Source organism: Xenopus tropicalis, chromosome 2, assembly GCF_000004195.4.
Source record: "Xenopus tropicalis strain Nigerian chromosome 2, UCB_Xtro_10.0, whole genome shotgun sequence".
NCBI classification, from domain to species: Eukaryota; Metazoa; Chordata; class Amphibia; order Anura; family Pipidae; genus Xenopus; species Xenopus tropicalis.
Window position 1 is genome coordinate 41,729,579 of NC_030678.2, and position 22,194 is coordinate 41,751,772.

The window sequence follows — 22,194 nt, forward strand, 5'->3', positions numbered from 1 at the left end:
ACTAAGCAATGGAAATGTACACTGCAGGTTTGACAATGCAAAAATGAGGGAGCACTTAATTAAATGTTTGGAGAGCAGACGGATTACTGCATTCCCAAAAATCTCCCATTGACAGATTAAAGTACAGATACTTGTATTTCTAACAAGAATATAAAAAGCAACAGTAAAGCTTGCCAAGATCATAAGCCCAAGAAGAGAATCAAGAGAAAATAACATAAGCCAGGCCACAAAGACACAGGAACAGAAGGCAACATGCAGGGTGCAATACAGCTTTAAAAAAGAAGAGGCTACAAGTAAATGTATATCATGTACGAGCCGTGACACACGGAGCGATTAGTCACAGCCCTTACATGATATACATTGCTTTTCTAATCTCCCCGTGTCACGGCCCTAACTGGCCCAAATTATTGTCTTTGATTGTTCTGTGTACATAAAATAAAATGAAGTAGAAAAAAATCTAAAATCCAAATGCATTGGCTTGCAATTTTTTTCCTTTTTTATTAAAAATGTAGGTGGTACTTCATGTCAATATGTAGGATAATTTTGTACTAATAAGATCTTAGCTAAAGATACATTGAAATCAAGATCATTACCGTCATAAAACTGTAATCTTCTGGGCTTGTATAGTAGGTACATTCAACCCCTCTCTCGTCGTGTTCCATGTTGAAGTCCCTATTCTTTCCATGTTGGGCTGTGCTCAGATTTTCTAAAAATCAGAGGTACTTCAAGTGCTGGAATCCAATAGGCAAACACATCCCTAGCATTGTGTTGGATATAGATTTAGTTGCCATTTAACACAACATACCTTAAAATAATTATATTAATTATTATTATTAACACCTCAACTTAGATTATTATATTATATAAAATTGTGCCCTTGTGTCAGGTAATGTTCAGTACTGCCTTGGATTAACTGTAGAAGCCTTACAATAAACAAGTGTACAGTTATCATCCTGAGTAAGGGAGCTTCCAAGGCCTACTTATGAGCTATAGAAATACTGAATGGACCAATAATCGGGTAGCATTTACTATATAAATATCTCTGATTGCTAAGTTAAGGTGGCCATACACGGGCAGATTTCAGTTGCAGATTCTGGTCATTCAGGCCGATTCTGCAGCTTATCTGCCCCTGTATGGGCACCCCCAACGGGCCTACCTGACCGATATCTGGCATAAAATTGGCCAGATGTCGACCAGGCAGGTTTGATTTTCTGTTGGACCAGGGACCGCAATGGCTCATTGATGCGGTCATCGATCCAACGGAGCATATGCCCACCACTGTAATTCTAGGTCCAAACGATTGTACTAGCCTGATATTACCCAACTTTAAGTGGAAGAAGATCCGCACGCTTGGCGACCTTGCCAAACGAGCAAATCTTATGGCCACCTTTACAAGACATTGGTAAAAATTGCTCTTTTCATTACATTAACCTGCAAAAAATGCTTATCTCTTTCATTTGAGTTTGTAGATTGTGGGCTCGATGATATCTTGGTCTTTGTTAAGGAACATGATGCATGTACGAAAGGAACATGAACTTATACACCCACTCAGGGAAAATAAGGATATTCATTGGACTATTTCCTTTTCACTTTTTATCCAACATTAATGCAGCCTCCAAATAATATATTTTATGAACCTCAAGTAAAATCAAATATATTGGCCTTCCTATTGTGTGTATGTACTGGAACACCTACCTAGCAACTTCTCATATCTGTTCTTGTGTGTTCGTGCATCTTGATTTAAAGGAACAGTAACACTAAAAAATGAAAGAGCTTTAAAGTAATAAAAATATTATGTACTGTTGCCCTGCACTGGTAAAACTGGTGTGTTTGCTACAGTAACACTACTATAATTTATATAATAAGCTGCTGTGTAGCCACGGGGGCAGCCATTCAAGCTGGAAAAAAGGAGAAAAGGCACAGGTTACATAGCAGATAACAGATAAGTTCTGTAGAATACAATAGTGTTTTATCTGTTATCTGCTATGTGCCTGTGCCTTTTCTCCTTTGAATGGCTGCCTCCATGGCTACATAGCAGCTTATTTATATAAATTATAGTAGACTTTCTGAAGTAAACACACAACTTTTACCAGTGCAGGGCAGCAGCACATTATATTTTAGTTATTTTTATACACTTTCATTTTTTGGTGTTACTGTTCCTTTAATTCCTTTAGGTAGAAATGCATTTGGAGATGTTAAAGTTCCAGTAACACAAAAAAGCACAGCATACTGGTACATTCTTTACTGTGAGTTTTCACTACTGGGTGACAGTACAGCAGAGAGCACTATATTTTGGGTGGGGTATTTTCAGGGACTCAAGGGCAGCCATTAATGGGGATGGGGGTAACATGGGAAAAAAAATGCCTGTACTGAGGGGACACAAGAGAGTTGTGTGTGCTGGTGGATCCCCCAAATTTTCAGGGCTACAAATCACAGAATTTTCCAAGCAAGAAAATAGCTTTAGTCTATGCCTGGGCTAATATTCAAAATAGGCATTTCAAGTACACAGTGGCCCAAACAGGGTTGCCACCTGGCTGGTATTTTCCCAAGCTAGCCAGTAAAATTATGCTTGATACCAATGATATAAATGGGAAAGAAGGTAAAAATATAGGAAGGCATGTATTTTTTCAGAAAAGGTGGCCACCATAGCACCAAACAGCCCCTTATATAAAGTAATGGTCTATACCAACCTACAGCAATCTTTCTAGTGACTGATAGTCTGGGCCTGATTAGTTCAGCATCTAAAGAGATGAAATTCTAAAACAACATTGCATAAAAAGGAAACTTTTCAAGTCCTAGACCAGTGGCCTAAATGATGTAATCATATTCTCCTGACTGTTCTGTGTATACATGACTCTCGGCATCATACAATCATTGCTCAAAACATAGAACAGTATTTACTAATGCTCTGTTTTTTTCTTAAATTAAATCTTTTTTCTCAAATTATCTTTTCTTTGCTTCAAATTGTTATAGGTTTTTGGATTTTTGACGCTGGCTTTTGTGCAGCAATGCGAAAAAGTCATGGTTATCGTGTGACAAACAGAAGTTCCCATGTGCTTTTTCAGTTCAGATTTTTTAACAAACTTTAGAAATTCCTGGAAATTAGTATTCAAATCAGAGTTTTAGTAAATCTGCCTCTAAGAGTTTACCAAAGGAACACCAGCAATAAGCCCCCACTTTAATTGTCTGAGCCACCCCTATTTTACTCTGGAGCATCCAAAAAGTTGCAATTATGCTGTGTTAAATTAAGATCTTGGGTTTATTTGTGATCCCTTACCCATATATGCTCTGAGACAGTGCTGTCCAACTGGCGGCCCGCGGGACCCCCCTCTGTGTGGCCCCCCCACCTGTCTGGCTGCTTTGATGGCTTACCTTTATGTAAGCTTTAAATGGTATCAGTACCGAGATTAACTGGCCCCCTGCATGGTTTTCACCTCAAATTCAGGCTGTAATCCCCTGTGTTGTTCACACCTTTTAAACCCTGCATTGTTCACCCCCTGCAGTGTTCACACCTCAGGCTCAGGCTGTAATCACCCCAATTGTTCACACCTCAGACATTGCATGTACTGTCTGGACTATGCTGACTGTGTGCATGGCACACACAGGCAGCATAGGGCAGGTAGAGTATGGCACACACAGGCAGGGTAGGGCAGGCAGAGTATGGCACACACAGGCAGAGTAGGGCAGGCAGAGTATGGCACACACAGGCAGCATAGGACAGGCAGAGTATGGCACACACAGGCAGCACAGGAAAGGTAGAGTGCTGCCTGTGTGTGCCAGACTCTGCCTGCCCTATGCTGCCCGTGGGAGGTGAACCTGGCAGGGGTTTGTTCTGGGAGTTTGTTAGCAGTGGGAAATAGCCATTAAATGGTCCCTAAGGTGTGTAATTATGTGCTGGGGGTTGCTGTGCTATCCACAGGGGAGGAGACATATGGATTTAAGGGTGTGTCTTAATATGACATAATATAATAATTTCACATATGAATGACAGTTGATATCCCCGTAGTAAGGACCAAGCATTTGGGTTTTTGCTGCACTACCACCATTATGATAAAATAGGTGTGGTTTGAAGTGGGTGTGGTTTAAAAAAAAAAGGCAGGTGGTCAAACTGGCTTCCATTAGTGGCCCTCCACCATGTATGCTAGAAAAATTCCAGCCCTCGGCACCGCAGAAGTTGGACAGCACTGCTCTGAGAGAAAGCAAACTCAAGATGACTTGGCTCAATTACACTGATTGTCTTCTTCTAAGCCCTTGATTTTTGTGAGAAATTTAGCCAGTTTCCACATAAATCATTGGGGCCTTCTGATACTGCCAAACTAGCTCTCTCTTGCACACAGAAAAGTGGGTCACTCTGATGCAAAAGTAAAAAAGCATAAAAAGCTAGGATGACTGTTGGTCAATTTCACCTATTGTCTTCTCCTAAATTAGCCTTTGCCTTGTCGCAAAATTGTAAAAAATCTGGCCCACGTATGCATATAAAGCAGGGGTGGGCAAACTTTTTGGCTCGGGGGCCACATTGACTCACAGGGGGGCCAGGCCGGGCCAACGTCCTCCCACCAGCTCCCCCCCCCCCAGCATCCTCCATCTCCCCGACCTGCGGCTCCCTCCATCGTTCGGCTGCGTCTGTTTCCCGGCTCCCCGCTGCATCCTTTTTTATGGTTGCGCCCCCTGCGTATACAGCACGCACGAAGCGCAACCAATCAGGGCCCAGAAATTATTTAAAGGGACCCGGAGTCGGCGGGCCGGATTAAAAAGGCCAACGGGCCGGATGCGGCCTGCGGCCCGTAGTTTGCCCACCCCTGATATAAAGAGTCGTCTGTTGCCAGAATAAAAACATAAGGATCACTTCATTTTTCCCGCCCTCTTTTGCATGAAAAGCATCAGAACCCTCTGATGGTCACTCACTACAACCTTCTCCTATATTAGCCCTTTTTGTCCATAAATTGTCACCTAAAACACTGGAATCCTCTAGTACCAAAATAAAAAAGATTAAAAAAAGCCTATAAACTCTCAATTGGTTTTGGTCAAGTTTACCCATTTTCTTGTCCTAAATTAGCCATTGGTCTGTTCATAAATTGTGAAAAAGCTAGTAGCCATACCTAAAAATATACTGGGACCCTCTGATGCCACTGTGAAAAAAGCCTAACAACTACAGATTACTGATGGTATATTTCACCAATATATTCTTTATCTCCCCCATGAAACAGGAAAACCCCCTGCCAGCACTGCTCCTTACCAATACCCTTTTGGGGCCCAGAACCTTCTGCGGCAGAACTGACAGGAAACCTGCACACTTTTAAGTTACGACCAGAGTGAATGTAAATTATTTATTTTGGTTAATTTCACCCTTTTACCGAAATCCAGCCCTTATTTACACAAAACCAGACACCCTCTGATAAAAAGAGCCTAAAATATATATTTTACCCATTATATTCTCATAACTAAACCTTTTAGGCACAAATTTGTGAAAATTATTTCCCTAATTTGCACATCAAACATTGGGATCCTCTTATACCACCAAAAAAATAAACCCTAAACCTTTGACCATTTGGTCAAATTGACCCATAGTCTTACTAAATTAGCCCTTGGTTCTGTCTCCAAACTAAAAAATATGGTCTGTCTTCACAAAAACACTAGGCCCCTCAGACACCAATGCTGTCCACGTAATTCACCCATTCTATTCTCAAAAATGACTCTTTTTAGCCCTAGATTGTCAAAAACATGGTCTCAATTTTCACATAAACGTGACTTTCCAAAAAACATAACCTTAGACCAGAGTTAACAATTACTGTGATACCAACATGAAAAAAAGCCTAAAAGATTAGGGCTGGTACGTATCACCCATTTTATTTGCTAAATAAGTCCCTGAACTGAGAAGAGCATGGCCCGAATCCTCACATACAGCGACCTGCACTATTGGCTAAATATCAGGAGCAGAGTAACCTCAGCAAAAGTATTAAAAGTGCGAGCGGGAAAAATGACTAGTAGTAAAAATTAATAAATATAACATAAAATAAAAGCCGCGAACAGCAAGCCCATGTTTTTAACTGCATCACGTAGTGAAATAACCGAGGTACGCTGTATATATAGCTGTGTGGTGTGACGTCACATTCTCGCGAGATCAGACTGGCGATATCTAATTCACCTGTCTGATTTAAGGAGCTGGATTATTGGAGGTATTTTAACGCATATTAAAAGATTTGCAAGACACATGGACTGTTATGGCTCCCAAACTATTAGACGCACATCGCGCTTGCTATTTGTAGCCTCAGTCGCGCAGTGACATGACGCACGGATATCAGCGGTAGGTTACAGTGCGCCGCTAAATCTCGGCTGCTACGCGTTACGTGGTGGCCAATTAGAGTTGCCGATTCGGTTGCCTAGGCAATTGCGACGCGCTTTTCTGAAATATGGCGGAAGACTGGAATCAGGATGTTGGGGAGGCAGTGTACAGATCCCGGGACCCCATAAAGAATCTGAGGATTCGGTGAGTGTCAAGGGGTTATTGTTGTTCGCAGCCCTACTCGCATGTGGAGCGCTAGTTACTCAGTGTCTTATTTGTCTTCAGAGTGACTCTGCAGCGGGTTACCCCGGCCATTGCTCTGGTACAGCGGGTGCAGGAGGAGGATGCAAATAGAGGAGGACTCGAACTACAGGCGCTGCACAACAACCCAGAGGCGAACAGTGAGTGATCCGGCCATATTGTGTGTTTCCCTTTCATTTTTAAGGCTGCATGGTGCCTGGGCGCAGGCTGGCTGTAGGGTGAGCTGTGCCTGGGCGCAGGCTGGCTGTAGGGTGAGCTGTGCCTGGGCGCAGGCTGGCTGTAGGGTGAGCTGTGCCTGGGCGCAGGCTGGCTGTAGGGTGAGCTGTGCCTGGGCGCAGGCTGGCTGTAGGGTGAGCTGTGCCTGGGCGCAGGCTGGCTGTAGGGTGAGCTGTGCCTGGGCGCAGGCTGGCTGTAGGGTGAGCTGTGCCTGGGCGCAGGCTGGCTGTAGGGTGAGCTGTGCCTGGGCGCAGGCTGGCTGTAGGGTGAGCTGTGCCTGGGCGCAGGCTGGCTGTAGGGTGAGCTGTGCCTGGGCGCAGGCTGGCTGTAGGGTGAGCTGTGCCTGGGCGCAGGCTGGCTGTAGGGTGAGCTGTGCCTGGGCGCAGGCTGGCTGTAGGGTGAGCTGTGCCTGGGCGCAGGCTGGCTGTAGGGTGAGCTGTGCCTGGGCGCAGGCTGGCTGTAGGGTGAGCTGTGCCTGGGCGCAGGCTGGCTGTAGGGTGAGCTGTGCCTGGGCGCAGGCTGGCTGTAGGGTGAGCTGTGCCTGGGCGCAGGCTGGCTGTAGGGTGAGCTGTGCCTGGGCGCAGGCTGGCTGTAGGGTGAGCTGTGCCTGGGCGCAGGCTGGCTGTAGGGTGAGCTTTTCCTGGGCGCAGGCTGGCTGTAGGGTGATCTGTGCCTGGGCGCAGGCTAGCTGTAGGGTGAGCTGTGTCTGGGCGCAGGCTGGTTGTAGGGTGAGCTGTGCCTGGGTGCAGGCTGGCTGTAGGGTGAGGGGTAGGGGCAAATTTAATCCAGGACAAAACCAAATACTGTGCATGGAGCAAAATTGTAGTAAATATATGTATGGCGCTCTTTTTGGTATTTCCACTACTTTTTAGCACTTGAAGAAGAGAGTTGCCCTAAAACATTTGCCTTGATTGCCAATAAAACTACGTTTGCACATTGCTGTATTAAGTGCCATTTGGATAATTTACTGGATTTCTATGAAGGGTAGGGTGAGCTGTGTCTGGCTGCAAGCTGTCTGTAGGGTGAAAAGGTAGGCTGAGCTGTGAACACAGAGTCAGGTACAAGGTGATCTGTGGGGTGAGTTGTACGTTGACTGTCTGTAGGCAGCAGAGAAGAGAATGTGTAAATGGGCAACAGCGAGCAAGGATTTCTCACATTCAGTGACTCTTTGCTTCACATTCCTGAACTGGAAGAGTATTGCATGTAGTATGAATACATGCACCTAGATAGGCTTCTATTCAGATATAAGTATCCTGGCGATATTCCTGTGGCTATGTATAATTCTTTCCCTGCCAAAAATGGCTTGCTCTGCTTTATGCCTGAAACTATAACTGAATTCTCCAATTGCAAGATCTGTCTGAAAGAACTATGTTTTATCTTGTTTCTACTACTATACAAAGTAGAAGCCTTTAGTACATTAACAAATTTTGTGCATTTTTGTTTTTATTATTTTTGTTGTCCTAATTGTCATGATCTTGTCTTTTAAGGGGGGCCTCATCCTAATGAGGAGAAGGAAGAAGTGGTGATTTCTTGGCAGGAGAAACTTTATAGCCAGGTAATTTCTTTTGTTGGCCTTCTCTTCCCACTAGCCCATAGCAAATAATTGTAAGTGGCCTAGTACTGAATTCAAATTTATTTTTATATATTTTCCTATATGAATAGCACATCTAATGCAGGTTACTAAAACAGCTGGTAAGCTGCTTAAAGGCAATCTATATCTCATATATGTTAATTGGTGCTTTATAAGTAAAGTTACAAATTTTGGTCCCTTATGAAAAGTGATGCTGGTACATTTAATGCCTTATTGTCTGGAGCCTTTTTAGTGATTTGTTCTGTTAATGCAACAGCAGGAATATGGGGTTCCTATTCTAGAACTTACAGAATATGCAATTAAATGCACAGTTGAACATTATATTAAAGGAGAAGGAAAGGTTCAATCAGGGAGGGGTGCCAAATGTTAGTGAGTGATTGTAATCACTTACATGATACCCCAGACTTGTGCTCCTGTTAGCAGAAAACTGCACCAGCTCGGGGTACATGTGAGTAAGCGTTTCTCTTCTTATCTTCTTCTTTCTTCAAAATCTGGGGCTGCCGTATGCACAGTAGAGTGAAAATGACGGATTTCTTTTTGTTAAAGTTCAACTTTTCACTCTAGTGTGCATGCATCAGCCCCAGATTTTGAAGATGTACCCCCAGCCGGTGCAGTTTTCTGCTAACAGGATGTCCAGCCTGTGGTATTGGGTAAGTGATTACAATTACTGGAGGTGCCTTCAATTTGGTACCCCTAGCGATTAAACCTTTCTCTTTTAAAGGCAATAATAGGGAATCTATGGCTGAAGTAGGCTACTGGAGGCTACAGAACTTCTGCAGCTATTTCTCATTAGCCAAGCCACAAATGTTATCTCTTGTTCTGTTTATTTATTGCAGTTTGAATATGAACTATACCAAAATGAGGCTGCCTGCAGGACACCTTTAGATCATCAGTACTACCAAGATGTATTGTCTCTTGAGAGGGGTGGGGGGCGTAAAAACAGACGCATCTTCACCTATACGGACCATGATCGCTATACAAACCTAGAAGAGGTACATTGTTCTATAATAATACTTATGATTGTGAAAACATGCTCTGAAAATTAATTAGTCATCCCTTGTTTTTGCTTTATTATTTAAAACTGTTTCGGCTTTTCTTAAATATTGTAAAAAAAAAAATAATATGCTAAGCTAAAGGAATATTTAAAGGAACACTTTTCCCACCGATCTATATCTTGTGTAAACTATGTAGGGATGCACCGTATCGCGGATTCAGTTCGGGATTCAGCCGAATCCTGGCTGTTTTTTAAGGATTTGGTTTCGGCTGGATATGCGGTCCCGGTCGTACCAAATTGCATATGCTAATTAGAATCCGGAAAGGGTTAAATCCACAAAATCCACAGAATCCTGCTGTGCAGGTTTGTGTGTTCGTAGGTTCGGCCAAACCCAAAAAAGTGGGTTCGGTGCATCCCTAAAACTAAGAATGCAGCTTCTAGATGCATATGCTAAGCTCAGTTTTTCACATAGCAGTATATGCTGGTCACAAAAGTTGGCACAGGAATTAACGAAACCCTGCCACTTAAAATGACCAAACATTTAACAAAACATTTGTAATGTGGCCCCCTTTTGCTCCAGTTTTACTTTGACCTGTTTCGTTTGGATTTTTTGTGCCACTCTACTTTACAGATACTTTACATTTCAATTAAAAAAATAATCTCATGGTTTCTCATGTAAGCTTCAGGCAGTCCGCTATTTGGGTGCTAGCATAGTTAGTAAGATGGCCGTTAACTGGATTTCACATATAAAGTATATGAACTAAGTTAACTGAATTGAGGAACATATGTTTGAGTAGATTATTTACTTCATCACTAAAAATCAACCTAAAATCTGCCTAGGGTTATATACTAAGTAAGAACACTGCATCTTTCAGAATTTTTTACCAGCCACACATGATGGATGTTAGATATTTGCAACAGCTGGATTACTAAATATTGAACAGCCTTTCTCTTATTCCCCTCCCCATAATTTTTTTTTCATCCTCTTATGTTCCTTGAAATTGTTTTGATTACGCCACCATATCTATAAAAGTATAAAGATACTTCTACAGAACAATTAAAAGTTTCATTCTTTCTATAGCACAGCCAATCAGTGACAACTTCTCTAGATGAAACACCCACTTTCTTGGTAGAACGAATGGCAAATGTAAGAAGAAGACGGCAAGACAAAAGGCAGATGTAAGTGTCAGTGCTCATATTATTCTGTGTTTAGTACTATACACTCCATTGCTTTGGAGATATTTCTGATGAAATGTATTGTTTTCTGCCAGTGATGGAGTTGGGATGTGGCATCGTTTTATTACCTGGAAGCCTTCAGATGATTTTATCAGAAGTAATCACATTATTAACACTCCAGTACAGACAATGTACATAATGGCAGACCTAGGACCAGGTGGAAAGTGAGTGAGCCTTACCAACCTTACTAAATGCAATGTAAATGAATTAATTTTCTGTACACAGATTTACATTTTCTGCTATGATTTACATTCTATGAAGCATGTTTCCTTTGCACAGGCAAAGTTGCATATACCCTAGTAAATATTTAGTTTCTTAATTGTAAGTAAGCTATTTCAGTGGGCTTATTAATGCAAATTCTGAGAAAATTTTGCAGCTAAATGACTATCTTTTGATTAAATAATCTTAAGGGCACCTGTATAAATCTACCTCTGTATCTGGAGGGCTAGATGGTATGGGAAGCTGCAACTGGTTATTCAGTTCTGTTTAGTTTTTCCCATCATGCAAATAATTTTCAGTGATGGTCACCACAGTTATTTTACTGCTGTATCTATGTATATATTCCAGCCTTGGATTGAGGGAACATGAACATGTCCTATGTACTGTTCGTGTGGATGCAAATGGTGTGATCACGCTGAAACCTGATGTTACTGGCACAAAGGGACCTTACAGGTAAATACAGCCATGGGAATAGTATAAAACCACAATAAATTCTATTGCAGCAAAGCCAACTTCTCATTACTTTCAAATACTGTTCCCTTCCCCTGAAATAGGCTCGAGGTGGAAGGAGAAAAGCGGCAGCTGTGGAGATATACTTTGCAGCACGTGTCTGAATCTGTTCAGAAGGAAGAGCAGGAAAGGGAACAACATATCTACAAGGATGTAAGCAAAACCATGCTAGTGCTAGGGAAATTGGAATATCAAAAATATTTAAACTCGGTGCTTTTCAGCAAGATTTAAGTTAATATCGAGAGTATCCGTGTGGGAAAAGGGTCTCGAGTTTCTTCTTTCAAAATCATTTTGGTAAATTCATGAAGGGATATTTCAACTTAAAATTAACTTCAAGGGGCAGATTTATGATTGCTTGAGCCTTTTGGTTTCAGGTATAAAACTTGTTTGTAAATAAGTTCGGCAGGTATATCAGATTTAGATCACCGAATAGTCACCCACTCCTGCAAATATAGACAGGGACTAATTAACTAACATAGGTGCTAAATTCTAATTGCTAATTGGTTGTTACTGTGCAGATGCAGTTTAGCACCTATGTTAGTAAATCAGCCTCAGACATGGTTGGCCAGATCTCAGACACTAGGTTGTTGATTATAAATTAATCAAATGATCGATTTATTCAAAGTCACAGATAGTGACCAAAAAATGCGTGTTTGGTATCTGAGTTGTACAGCCCCCCATTTGTCAGGATAACATAAAAATGAGCAGGGATTTTAAAATAAATTTCCTATCCACCAGTCAGTACATCAGAGTCACAGAGTGATGTTGCATGCCAAGGTTAATGCAAATATGTTAAACTTTTGAGGCACTACAAAATGCTTGACCCTTTCAAAAACAGTTTATAGTCCTTTCAGCTAGCACTGAGCTGTAATTGTCCTAGGGATTTCTGTCCCCTAAAATATTCTCTACCTTGTGCCAGAAGAATTAATCAAGTGCTCTGTGTTATTTTGGAAATGCACCCCATAATGCTTTTAACCATTCTGTAAATAAATTAAGTTGCTTTCCCAGTGTGTGTATAGAAATTTGCTAATTGATATCTTTATGGCAATATTTTAGTTATACAGCCGACATAAAGAATATTTGAACAGTTTGGTGGGCTCTGACTTTGAAATGGTAAGTTTTTATTATACTGTTTTTTTTCTTTTTATTTAGAAAGCGCTGGCTTTCATGGGTCTAAAGTAATTTACTACTTGGCAATTATAGGCGTCAAACTTTCATATTTGCTAAATTCAAATTGCTAATTGGTTGTTACTTCTTTCTTATTTATGCTGTTGGCATATGGATAGAAAATTAGAAGAAGGATTGTGAACATAGGGTGGTCAGTGATGCATTCTCAACCTGGTGTAGTGTTTTTAGTGGGGTGCAGCAAGGTTCTGTATTGGGTCCACTTTTATTTAAGTTGTGCTTGAATATCTTGTTATGGGCAAGGGCACATGGGTCGGATTGTCAGCCTGCAAATAAGTGCAGACTGACTATCTGCCCCTAGCTTAAAAAGTCTTCTAGTTGTGCCTGCACCCGTAAGCACTGAATCTACCTGGGTTTAGGCATGCACAACATATCTGCATATGTTGGTGGATATTGGCTGTTTTTGCCTGTTTGTGGATTCAGTGCTTACGGGTGTGGGCACAACCAGAAGATTTTTTTAAGCATAGGGGCGGATTGTGAGCCTGTGCTTATCTGCAATGCAATGTTTTTGCCAATAATTTTGCAGGCCAATTAATTCAGTCCACAGTGAGTTATCCTTGCAGGAGAATCTGGACAAAGTGGCAGTGTAGATTCCTTTATGAAATAGGACCTAGGGGTACTTGTGGATTAGAAATGTATCTGTAGCAAGCAATGTAAGTCAGCAGCAGGAAATGTCAGAAAGGTACTAAAACTACCAATCATAAAGAGGGAATAGATACAAGAAGGGGAATAGGGACATTCTTCCCCTTTACAAAGCACTGGCAAGGCAGTTTTTGTCTCCAGTCCTTAAAAAGTATATTTGTAAAATAGAGAAAATCTAGAAGAACTGCTAATGGAAGGTTGGCCAGTTTGGACCATTTACACTAGTGAAGAGATTCTCAAGGACAAGGAAAGGCATAATGACTGGGAGTGCCAATTTTAGACAAAAAGGTTGAACTTTTGGACATGTGGCTTTTTCAGCCTCATGAATGCACTGGGAAATATTTTGAATGCATTATGGCTGGAATGGATTGTGTACCATGTTTCTGATTAGAGAAGCTCTATGTATTTACAACATATTTTCCATATCCTTTTAAAATATAGCCATTTCTCAGAGAGCAGTGGATTCTGTGGCCACTAACTCACACTAACGCAGACACTTGGACCATTATTTCCCCTATGTTCTTTGCTTTGGGATAAAGGTCTTTGATTTTGGAAAGGCTACACTAAAAACAGGGCCTGGTATATATTTCAGTTTGTGCATTAATAAATGTTGGCTTAAAGCATGAATAAGCAACCTTGGCTCTGAAGCTGTTATAGAAATCTGACACACGGCACCCAAAGTAGCTAAACTGGCAGGAGAATCTAGGGTGTTGTAGTTCTGCAACAGCTAAAGTAAAAGAGGTTGCATGTAAGCAATGTTTTTACTTTAAATTTGTTTCTTCTTCTGCTTCCTCATAGCCCCCTGCAGGTACCCTAAGAGTCTTCATTAATGGGGAAATTGGTAAGTGCATTATCACGGCGAAGGATCGTATGTGCCTAAAATGCTGTTACAGTTGGTTCATAAGCAACAGGTTTATTAGAGCACATTATAATTATTCTAATAAAAAAATTCTATATCTACTGGGGCAAAGTGTATGATGAATCTCTGTGGAATATGTGGGCGTTCCATACATACAGAATAATAATACTGCATTCCACCAAATCTGTGACTTTTGAAGAAACTTTACTAGCATTTCAGGCACATCTGGTAAACCCTTCATATTTGAAAAATAAAGTTTACAGCAGAAGTTTATAGTATGAATTTGCAGTAGGATTATATTTTCAGCATTTTAGCGCATTGCTGGTCCCTAATTTATATTGTTTTATTGATTCAGGCAGCAACATATTATTATCACTGCAAAGGAAAAGAAATACAAAAACAAAGAAAGGAAGAAGAAGAGATCTGAGGGAGGCAAATGGGAAAAACAGAAGGGTTAATAAAAGGAAGTTGAGTCATATTATTAGACACGTAACCCTTGAAGAATAAATAATAAATTTCTCAGCAACTGACCATTTTACCATATTAGATTCACCTACTGAGGTGCCTACTGCTTTCTGTGATATTGTTGCTGGCTTAGTTTGCAGCTACTATCTTGGGCTGGCCGGCCATAGACCTATTTATAAACCAACCATAGCCCTCCTGTACTGTAACAGGAAGGCAGCAGGGGTGTAACTAAGGTGGGGGCAGTCAGAAACAGCAATTCTGTATGATTTTGAGTTCCTGAGGCCCAGTCTCTGGGTCAGTAGCTCTGTTGCACAGACAGGTGACATTATGGGTAAATATGACACCACCATCTTGGAAGTTACAGCGTCCCTGGCTATTTCGTAACCAAGTTCCATCACATATCATTTGCTAATGACAAATAAATGCCCATCACTAAAAAATTGTTTGTTTATTTAAAAATGCCTGAAAATTTAAAAATGAAAACATGAAACTCTTATTGTATCTGTAATAGACAATGGGTGCTGTCCTTTTCTCTATTAATCATTTGATTTGATGTCACCCGTGCTATACAAATATAACACTATATTTTGCAGCCCCTACAACCCTGCCCATCATTAATTCACCTATTTATCTTTTTTTATTTAACAGTCTCAGCACAGGAGTTTGAGTATGATAATCTCTATGTACATTTCTTTGTGGAACTCCCTAAAAGTAAGTACTAACATGGGGTAGGGTAAGACTTCTGTGTGTAATTGAAATATCTTTCTTATTATTAAATAAAGGTGCCTAAATGAGCTTGATTCATACAGTGTTTACATTAATGTGCAGTCTGAAAAACATTGATTTTACAAAAGAGAAAACCAAGTAATTAAATTGAGAACAGAGTGGGGTGTTTGATATGTTAGGAGTAACTGAAATTGACCGCAAGTTCAAATTCGGACATTACTTACAATGCTGTGGCCACAAGAGGGCGCTGCATCAGACAATTGCAGCCAGTGCATCAAAATTGTGTTTGTGAGTCAAGATGTTGTCACTTCCAGCACTAGGGTCAAAATTACTTCTGCATTGAATTCTTTGAGTATGTCAATTGATGCAAGCCAATGTGGTGAAACCTGGCGCTACTGCTAAACGCACACAATTTACAGCAGACGGGACAGATATACATACTGTAACTGCAAGGATGAATTGTTCCAATTCTCGTGTCACTGTATCCCCATTTGCACAACCTCAACTGAGGATGTGAGTAGAAAATTAGCCCTTAAAGGGGACCTGTCACCCTATGAGATAATTCCAAATCGTTTTCTAGTGTGTTTGTCAAGCAAAATAAACTTTATTTACACTATATAAATAGTATAAATCTTGTTTCCTCCAGTCATGGAACTACACAATTACAGCATGCAGGCAGGTGCCATTTTGTGGTCGCAAGCTTTGTATCACCCCAAAATCTTGTTTATGTGCCGGAATGAGGGACCTGATACACATGCCTATGCACTGGCTAAACCTTTTAGACGGTGAGGAGGGAGGGGGAAAGTGAATGTTAATTGTCTGAACAGGCAATATTTGATTGATAGCTAGGATTTTTAAATTCCTTTAAAGTGGGTTTGGATGAATTTGGGCTTCATGTTTAATTTGAAAAAGAGTTTTATTATACAGCTTTTTTTTTTCTGGATGACAGGTCCCTTTAAGTAAACATTTTATGTAAACAAGGTGCAAATTGACAAAAGTAAGTGTAAAGTCTGCACCTTGCCCTTTATTTCTAAATCCAGCACAGGATGCAGAAGGCATATGGACTGTTAGGGGTGCAATTTTCATGTATTCCTGTATGGCTGCAGCTAAGTTGTTGCTGGAGGAGAGAATGTCAGCTGAAACTTACCATAGGATGCTTCAGGTGGCTTTCCTTAAGGAGGACTCCCTAGTTGCTAAAGGAATGCTGATTACTGAAGCCCAGTGCTGGACATAAAGCAGTGACCTTTATACTTGATTGTATGGGATTAGAGATGGCAGTGTCTTATTCTAAATTAGCAAATGACAGTTCATTCATGTATCAATGTAATACATTTCACTCTTCACCTACTCCCTGAGGCAAACCTATTTTTTTTGTAAAAATGCTATTTTAAAATAAATCTCTTATAAGATGTATTTTATTTTCTCAGACTGGTCCAGCCCAGGGTTCCAGGAGCTCTCGGGAGTCACCCAAACCTGCCGAACAAAAACTCGTGCAAGGGTAAGCACACAATGTCACCAATGTAATTCAGCAGTCAGTGTATGAATACATGTATATTTATTACTAGAAGTTAATAGTGTTTATGCATCTTTTCTACATAAGCCCAAATGAATGAGCATGTCAAAATGTTTTTTTTTCCATTTAAGCTATAAATTAACTTTGTGCCACGCCTAGCATTTTGTTCTTCTCTCTCTCACACCATGATCATTTGCATCCAGGACAGTGTTGCATACTTCTGTTATCCCTTCAATTTTGAGCTCTTTCTGTCAGAGGAGGCTGATTCTGAAGGTGAGTTTTTTTTTTTAAAATGCAGGACCATTGCTGTCTCCCATCAGCAGGGCACAATTATGACCACTTTTGCTCATTCCTTTAGAAACCACACAGTTGCCAGTGCTTTTCTTTGAAGTCTTATCACTAGATTTTTGGCAAAGATATCGAGTTGAAGGATATGGGTCTGTTGTATTACCTGGGACTCCAGGCAAGTACGGCAGGGGATTGGGTACAAATTTGGTAATTATATGTTCTGTGCCTTGCAAAATGCTTCAGATCCTTTTGATCCTATTTTTATCCTTTTAATTTACTTAATATGCTTGTATTTGTTCTGGCCCATAAATGCTAACAATTCTATGCCACACTTTCTATCCATTCTGTCTCCTGTGTTTTCTATGCAACCTTTTTTATGCCAGTGGTAACCATTCTATATTACATGAACAGCTGACCCTTTGTCATTATAATTCACAAATATTAATATTTCTAAGCAACATGTTCCTTTTATATTCTCTTTGTACAGGAATGCATGTCCTTACAGCTCAGACATGGCGGCCTGTAGAATTGGGAGTGCTTACGGAGCTCAAAAGATTTTTCATAGGTGGATCTCCAGAACTTGAGGATCTAACTTATGTCAGAGTGCCTGAAACATTTCAGGTGAGGTGAATTCCAAGGCTGTGCGGCTGTTGCCCAGCTGTTTTTGATCTATGGCACGGCCTAGCAACATGCTAATACTAACATAGATTAACCTCATCTAGATCTCCTCAATTTAACTTAAGCATAGCATTGTGTTTCTCCCAGGCATTCATTTACTTCCATACTATAAGAGCTTCTGCTAAATTATATCTTTCTATAAAGAACACTAAATTATTCTCTCTTTCTATAAGTAATATAACATATCACTCACTTTTACGTTATGTGTATCTAGCAAGAAAATGCTTTCCAGTAGGTCCCCTTTCTTTCTATTTACAATAATTATTGAAGAACTTAGTATGCTGCTGTTTTTTTATGGCTTTGCTATTGGCTTTGATATTTCCAGTAAATAATATATAAATTCTCAAGCCTCAATCCCTTTCTTCTTTTTTATATCGGAAAAGATCAGATCAAATCTATGCCCATAGCAGCTACAAGGCTTCCTTTGCAACTCCTAACCCAAAAGTCAAGCTCATTGCGATTGTTTCTGAAATTACACTTGAAAATAGCCACTGACTTGCATAGCAGCTGTTGTTGTGGCCTTGAGCTGCTTGGCAGTGTTGCTAGGAAGTTGCATTGGGCTATATTTGCATGCCCGTTACACACGTGTCGGTTCTGTAGGACATTGCTTAGTAACAGTAAATGTCCTCAAAGCACCATTTCTTGCTGCACCCTCAGGGACAACGCCTTAGTCGCTTAGGCTTCAGGACAAAGTCATCTGGGAGCCTGACCGTGCGATTGCACTGTTTACATCATTCACGGTAAGGGCAGATTTTCTAATTCTTTTTATGTTATTATTTATCAATACATATTGTTTTGCATGTTGTTTTCTGTGACTCCCTGCTTATACTTCTCAAATGATGAGTAACACAGAAAAAATACTCTGTAGACATTTATATATTTAAACATATTTACTTTACTTTGCAGGACTTTGGCCTTGAGGTGGTTAATAGTTATTGGATAATATGTATCCATAGCAACATACCCAGTACATTACATTTGCTTTGTCCCTTTTGAGCTCTTGGACCAAAGAAACCTATTGGCAGCAACAAAAAAGTATATTTAGCCCTTTGGAGAACTGCTGCTGTACTGCTGTAAGGAAGTCCTTACAGATGCCTCCATTAATATGTTTTGTCTTATAGTTCCTTCCTTGATGGCAGATCCCTGAGGAAAAGAATGCAAAGTGTGTTGGATCATTTGGGACATTCCAGCCAACAGAGCAGCATTCAGAATGTTCTTGGTACGTATTTTGTCTCCACTGAAATCCGAGATATCCCAGTATCTCGCTGCAGCATTCTGTAGGCAGTGCATAGCCAAATTACCTTTAATGTGATACTTGTGTTTCTCTGACTGCTGCCATGGCTCCTTGCACCTCTGTGCCTGCAGAATCTGTAAGCTTGTTGCCAAGTTTATTTAACTTAGCAGCTGACTGCATAAATGATCTACATAAGAACATTTGGAACTAATGTTATTCTCAAAGTCACACATCTTTTAAATCACTGATACAAAGTTTGTAGACTTCCTAAGTGGTGGCTGCACAGCCAGTTGTGTATTTATGTATATGGAATTAAAGAAACAGGATGGACTGCACCATGGAAGGTACTCTTTCCTATTTATACTGCAAGTTTTTATTGATCAGTGATAATAGAGGAGGCTGGGTGCCCACCTGGAATGGATTTGATACTATAGGCCAGTGAGATGTAGGTGGAGAGAGGCCATATAATATGCAGAATTAGCCAATGTGGGTGACTCTATGGAGAAGTTCTGCCTACAGCATTTTGCATAAGATTTTTCCTGGAATACCTCCAATACAATCCAAGATCAGATGGATTTTTAGTGACTATCCCATGGTACATTGCCATGCCTATGTTGTGACTAATCCATATCATTCTGTTTAGAATGGTGACCCCTAGTGGGTGTTTTGTAGTTGGTAAGATCTATTCTCTGGTTTCAAAGTATCATACAGAACTAATAAAAGTGTAAGGAGATGATTATGTGCCATCTTGTGGCTTGGAAGTATATTGCATGTTCTGAAAAAGCTCATTGTCTTTTTCTGGAACCAAATGCATCCAAACATAACATGTATAATTTTTGTACTTTTTTGGAAAAATAATTTTTGTTGACTTTTTATTTGCAGCATTTATGCTTTTTTCTTCAGAAGCTTACCACTGCTAAGTAACTGTCAAGGTTTCTCATTGTATGTACAGAAGAGATGACCTGAAAGGGCGACTATCTTAGCACCCACTGGAGGTGCCCCCATTCAGATTGGGGAGACAATAGTATCTTTACCAACACTCTGGCACGGCCATTTAGGCCACATATGCATAAGTGCCTTATTGTGTTAATTATACACATGTGATATTTTTTAGTTGACTCCTGCACCAAATGTTCTTCACATGCATGTGCTTAATGAGAGAACTGGAGCACTTGCTCATTATGCATGTGTAAGTGATCCAACATGGCTTCCTGCACCAGGAAGAAGACTATGAGGGGCATACTATTGTATTTTAACAAGAGTTGGGGTATATTAGCCCATAGCTCTGGTGTGGGAAACTGTTTTGCAGTGATAGATGCCCTTCAAGCTATGCCTGCCCCTTGTCATGCAATATCATTGCCTATATCCTGCCTAAAGTTCGTGGTAAGAAAAAAATCCTCTCTAACCCTTGTGTGCTGCGATATTTCTTCAGATGCCTTTCAGAGAGCACGCCGGCGTATGCAACAGGCCCGTGACAGTCTTCCTCTGGATATTCTGAACACATCTAAGGCAACATTAGAGCAATCTACTGCCTGAACCTGCTCTGTGCCCAGATCTACTGCATAGGGATAGACTGACCAGAATATGACAAGCAGTCTGAAAGCCAATGTGATTTGGATTCTGGTCCCTTCTCCAGGCCCTTGAGAAGATACAGAGTTTTCCAGTAACCCAATCTAATTCCTGTGTCTTTTATCATAAAGGATGCACATGAATCCTTTACTGTTAAATTAGAGGCATGGCAGATTGTGTGCACCAGGAGATACTCACTATTCCAGCATGAAAAGGACTTTTTGCTTTGGTATCAGGCACAAAGCACTTTATCCTGATTATCTTAAAAAGAATACTGGTGGAATCTCTTAAATCCTTGTATTTGTGTTTGCTAAATGATTATTAATTTCTACTGCACAATACGATCATTACATTTACATTTGTGTTATAACCAAAACACTGAGAATAAAGATATATTTTTGAATAGTATGCCTATAGTTGCTTTATTGCAGCATTAGTAAACTAAGGGTTAAACCCTGGGATGCTCACATGAGCATGGCTACTGTGCTGCTGGAGTGAAGCTGCTACTCCTTTTGCTTGGCATGCAGTATTTATTTAAAAGCGGTTGCCCTGTAATGGAAGGCATGGCAAACCCTTGTTTAAAAACCTGTGGGCGCCAGTCTTTAGAGCTACTAATGGGCAGGACTGGTCTGAGGCCATTTATCACTTCCTTATGTAAAGGAGTTTGATTGCTGCACTGTTCTTTAATTGTTGTGTGCATTAAACTTTATTCTGGGATGAAACACAACCAACTTAATTTTCGCTTTTGCTAGCTACTATTTACCCATCGTAACCAATTGCTCATTGGTTCCCATAGCGCTGGGTCAAGCTGACCGGATGCCCTAGTTAACCTGTCTGGATTGCAATTTACCCTTTATTCCATCTGACATGTAGCTTGTGTAGCTACAGGACTTTGGGTCCCCTTTTGTCTTAAAGGACATGTCAACCCCAAAAATAATTTTTGCCTAATAAAAGAAAACTTAATTCTAAGCAACTTTGCAATATACATTAATTACGTATTTGTAGTAATGGAGTTATTTGTTTATATAATTGCTATTAAAACAGTGTCTACTGTTCCTTTCTATTCTCTGCCCTGGTGGCTCTGGCGTTTGAAACAATCTAACACAAACAGCAGCCTGACAGACCTGACTTGCTGGAGGAGACTGGCACTTGCAACATTGTTTAAAAAGTAACAACCAGGAGTTCAGCAAATGCTGCTTTCTATAGCATTTACATTTACAAATACATTTTAAAGCACTAATAATTAACAAATAACAATTAACAAATTTATATTGGAAAGTTGCTTAGAATTATGTTTTAATTTATGAGGCAAAAAGCTATTATTTTTTTTTCACTTTTAGAATTGACATGTCCTTTAAGGGTCTCTTTCTGCCACATCTCTTTTCCTCCTTCCTTAGGTACTTATAGAGAGAGTGACATTTCTTCTTGTAGAAAGTAACTTCTTGCTGCCCTTGATTAATAATTATGATATTTTAGGAAATGCAGTAATCTCTCAGGCCATAAAGCATTTAACAAGGTACTCCCTCATTTCTGAATTGTCAGATGTGCAGCTGGGATTTCAGTATCTCACACAGTATCAGCACAGTCATTAGAGCCCTCTGGTTATATTTTGACACCATCAGTATATGCCAGGTTATTCAAAGGATCTGGAACCACACTTTAATAAATGGCTTCGATCTGCTTTAAAGTTGCCTGTGAGGCCATAAGTGGGAAACTATGTACGTT

The 22,194-nt window shown here is 40.4% G+C and overlaps 1 protein-coding gene across 2 annotated transcripts; it reads left to right on the top strand.

Annotated features, from left to right (window-relative positions):
* The first annotated feature begins 6,085 nt into the window (after window positions 1–6,085).
* mks1 (Meckel syndrome, type 1) lies at window positions 6,086–20,877 on the top strand. 2 transcript variants are annotated; one of them, XM_012957167.1, is made up of 18 exons: window positions 6,086–6,487; window positions 6,569–6,684; window positions 8,248–8,315; window positions 9,188–9,343; window positions 10,427–10,524; window positions 10,617–10,745; window positions 11,149–11,253; window positions 11,355–11,463; window positions 12,367–12,423; window positions 13,936–13,978; window positions 15,110–15,172; window positions 16,615–16,685; window positions 16,904–16,973; window positions 17,059–17,163; window positions 17,476–17,609; window positions 18,324–18,406; window positions 18,788–18,885; window positions 20,333–20,877. In XM_012957167.1, exons 1-18 carry the CDS (start codon window positions 6,411–6,413, stop codon window positions 20,434–20,436), a joined length of 1,686 nt encoding a protein of 561 aa, XP_012812621.1. In that variant the 5' UTR covers window positions 6,086–6,410; the 3' UTR covers window positions 20,437–20,877. The 2 variants fall into 2 exon arrangements, with proteins under 2 accessions (XP_012812621.1, NP_001039150.1); NM_001045685.1 differs by lacking the exon at window positions 17,059–17,163 and having other exon boundaries at window positions 6,278–6,487; window positions 20,333–20,869.
* Window positions 20,878–22,194: the final 1,317 nt, after the last annotated feature.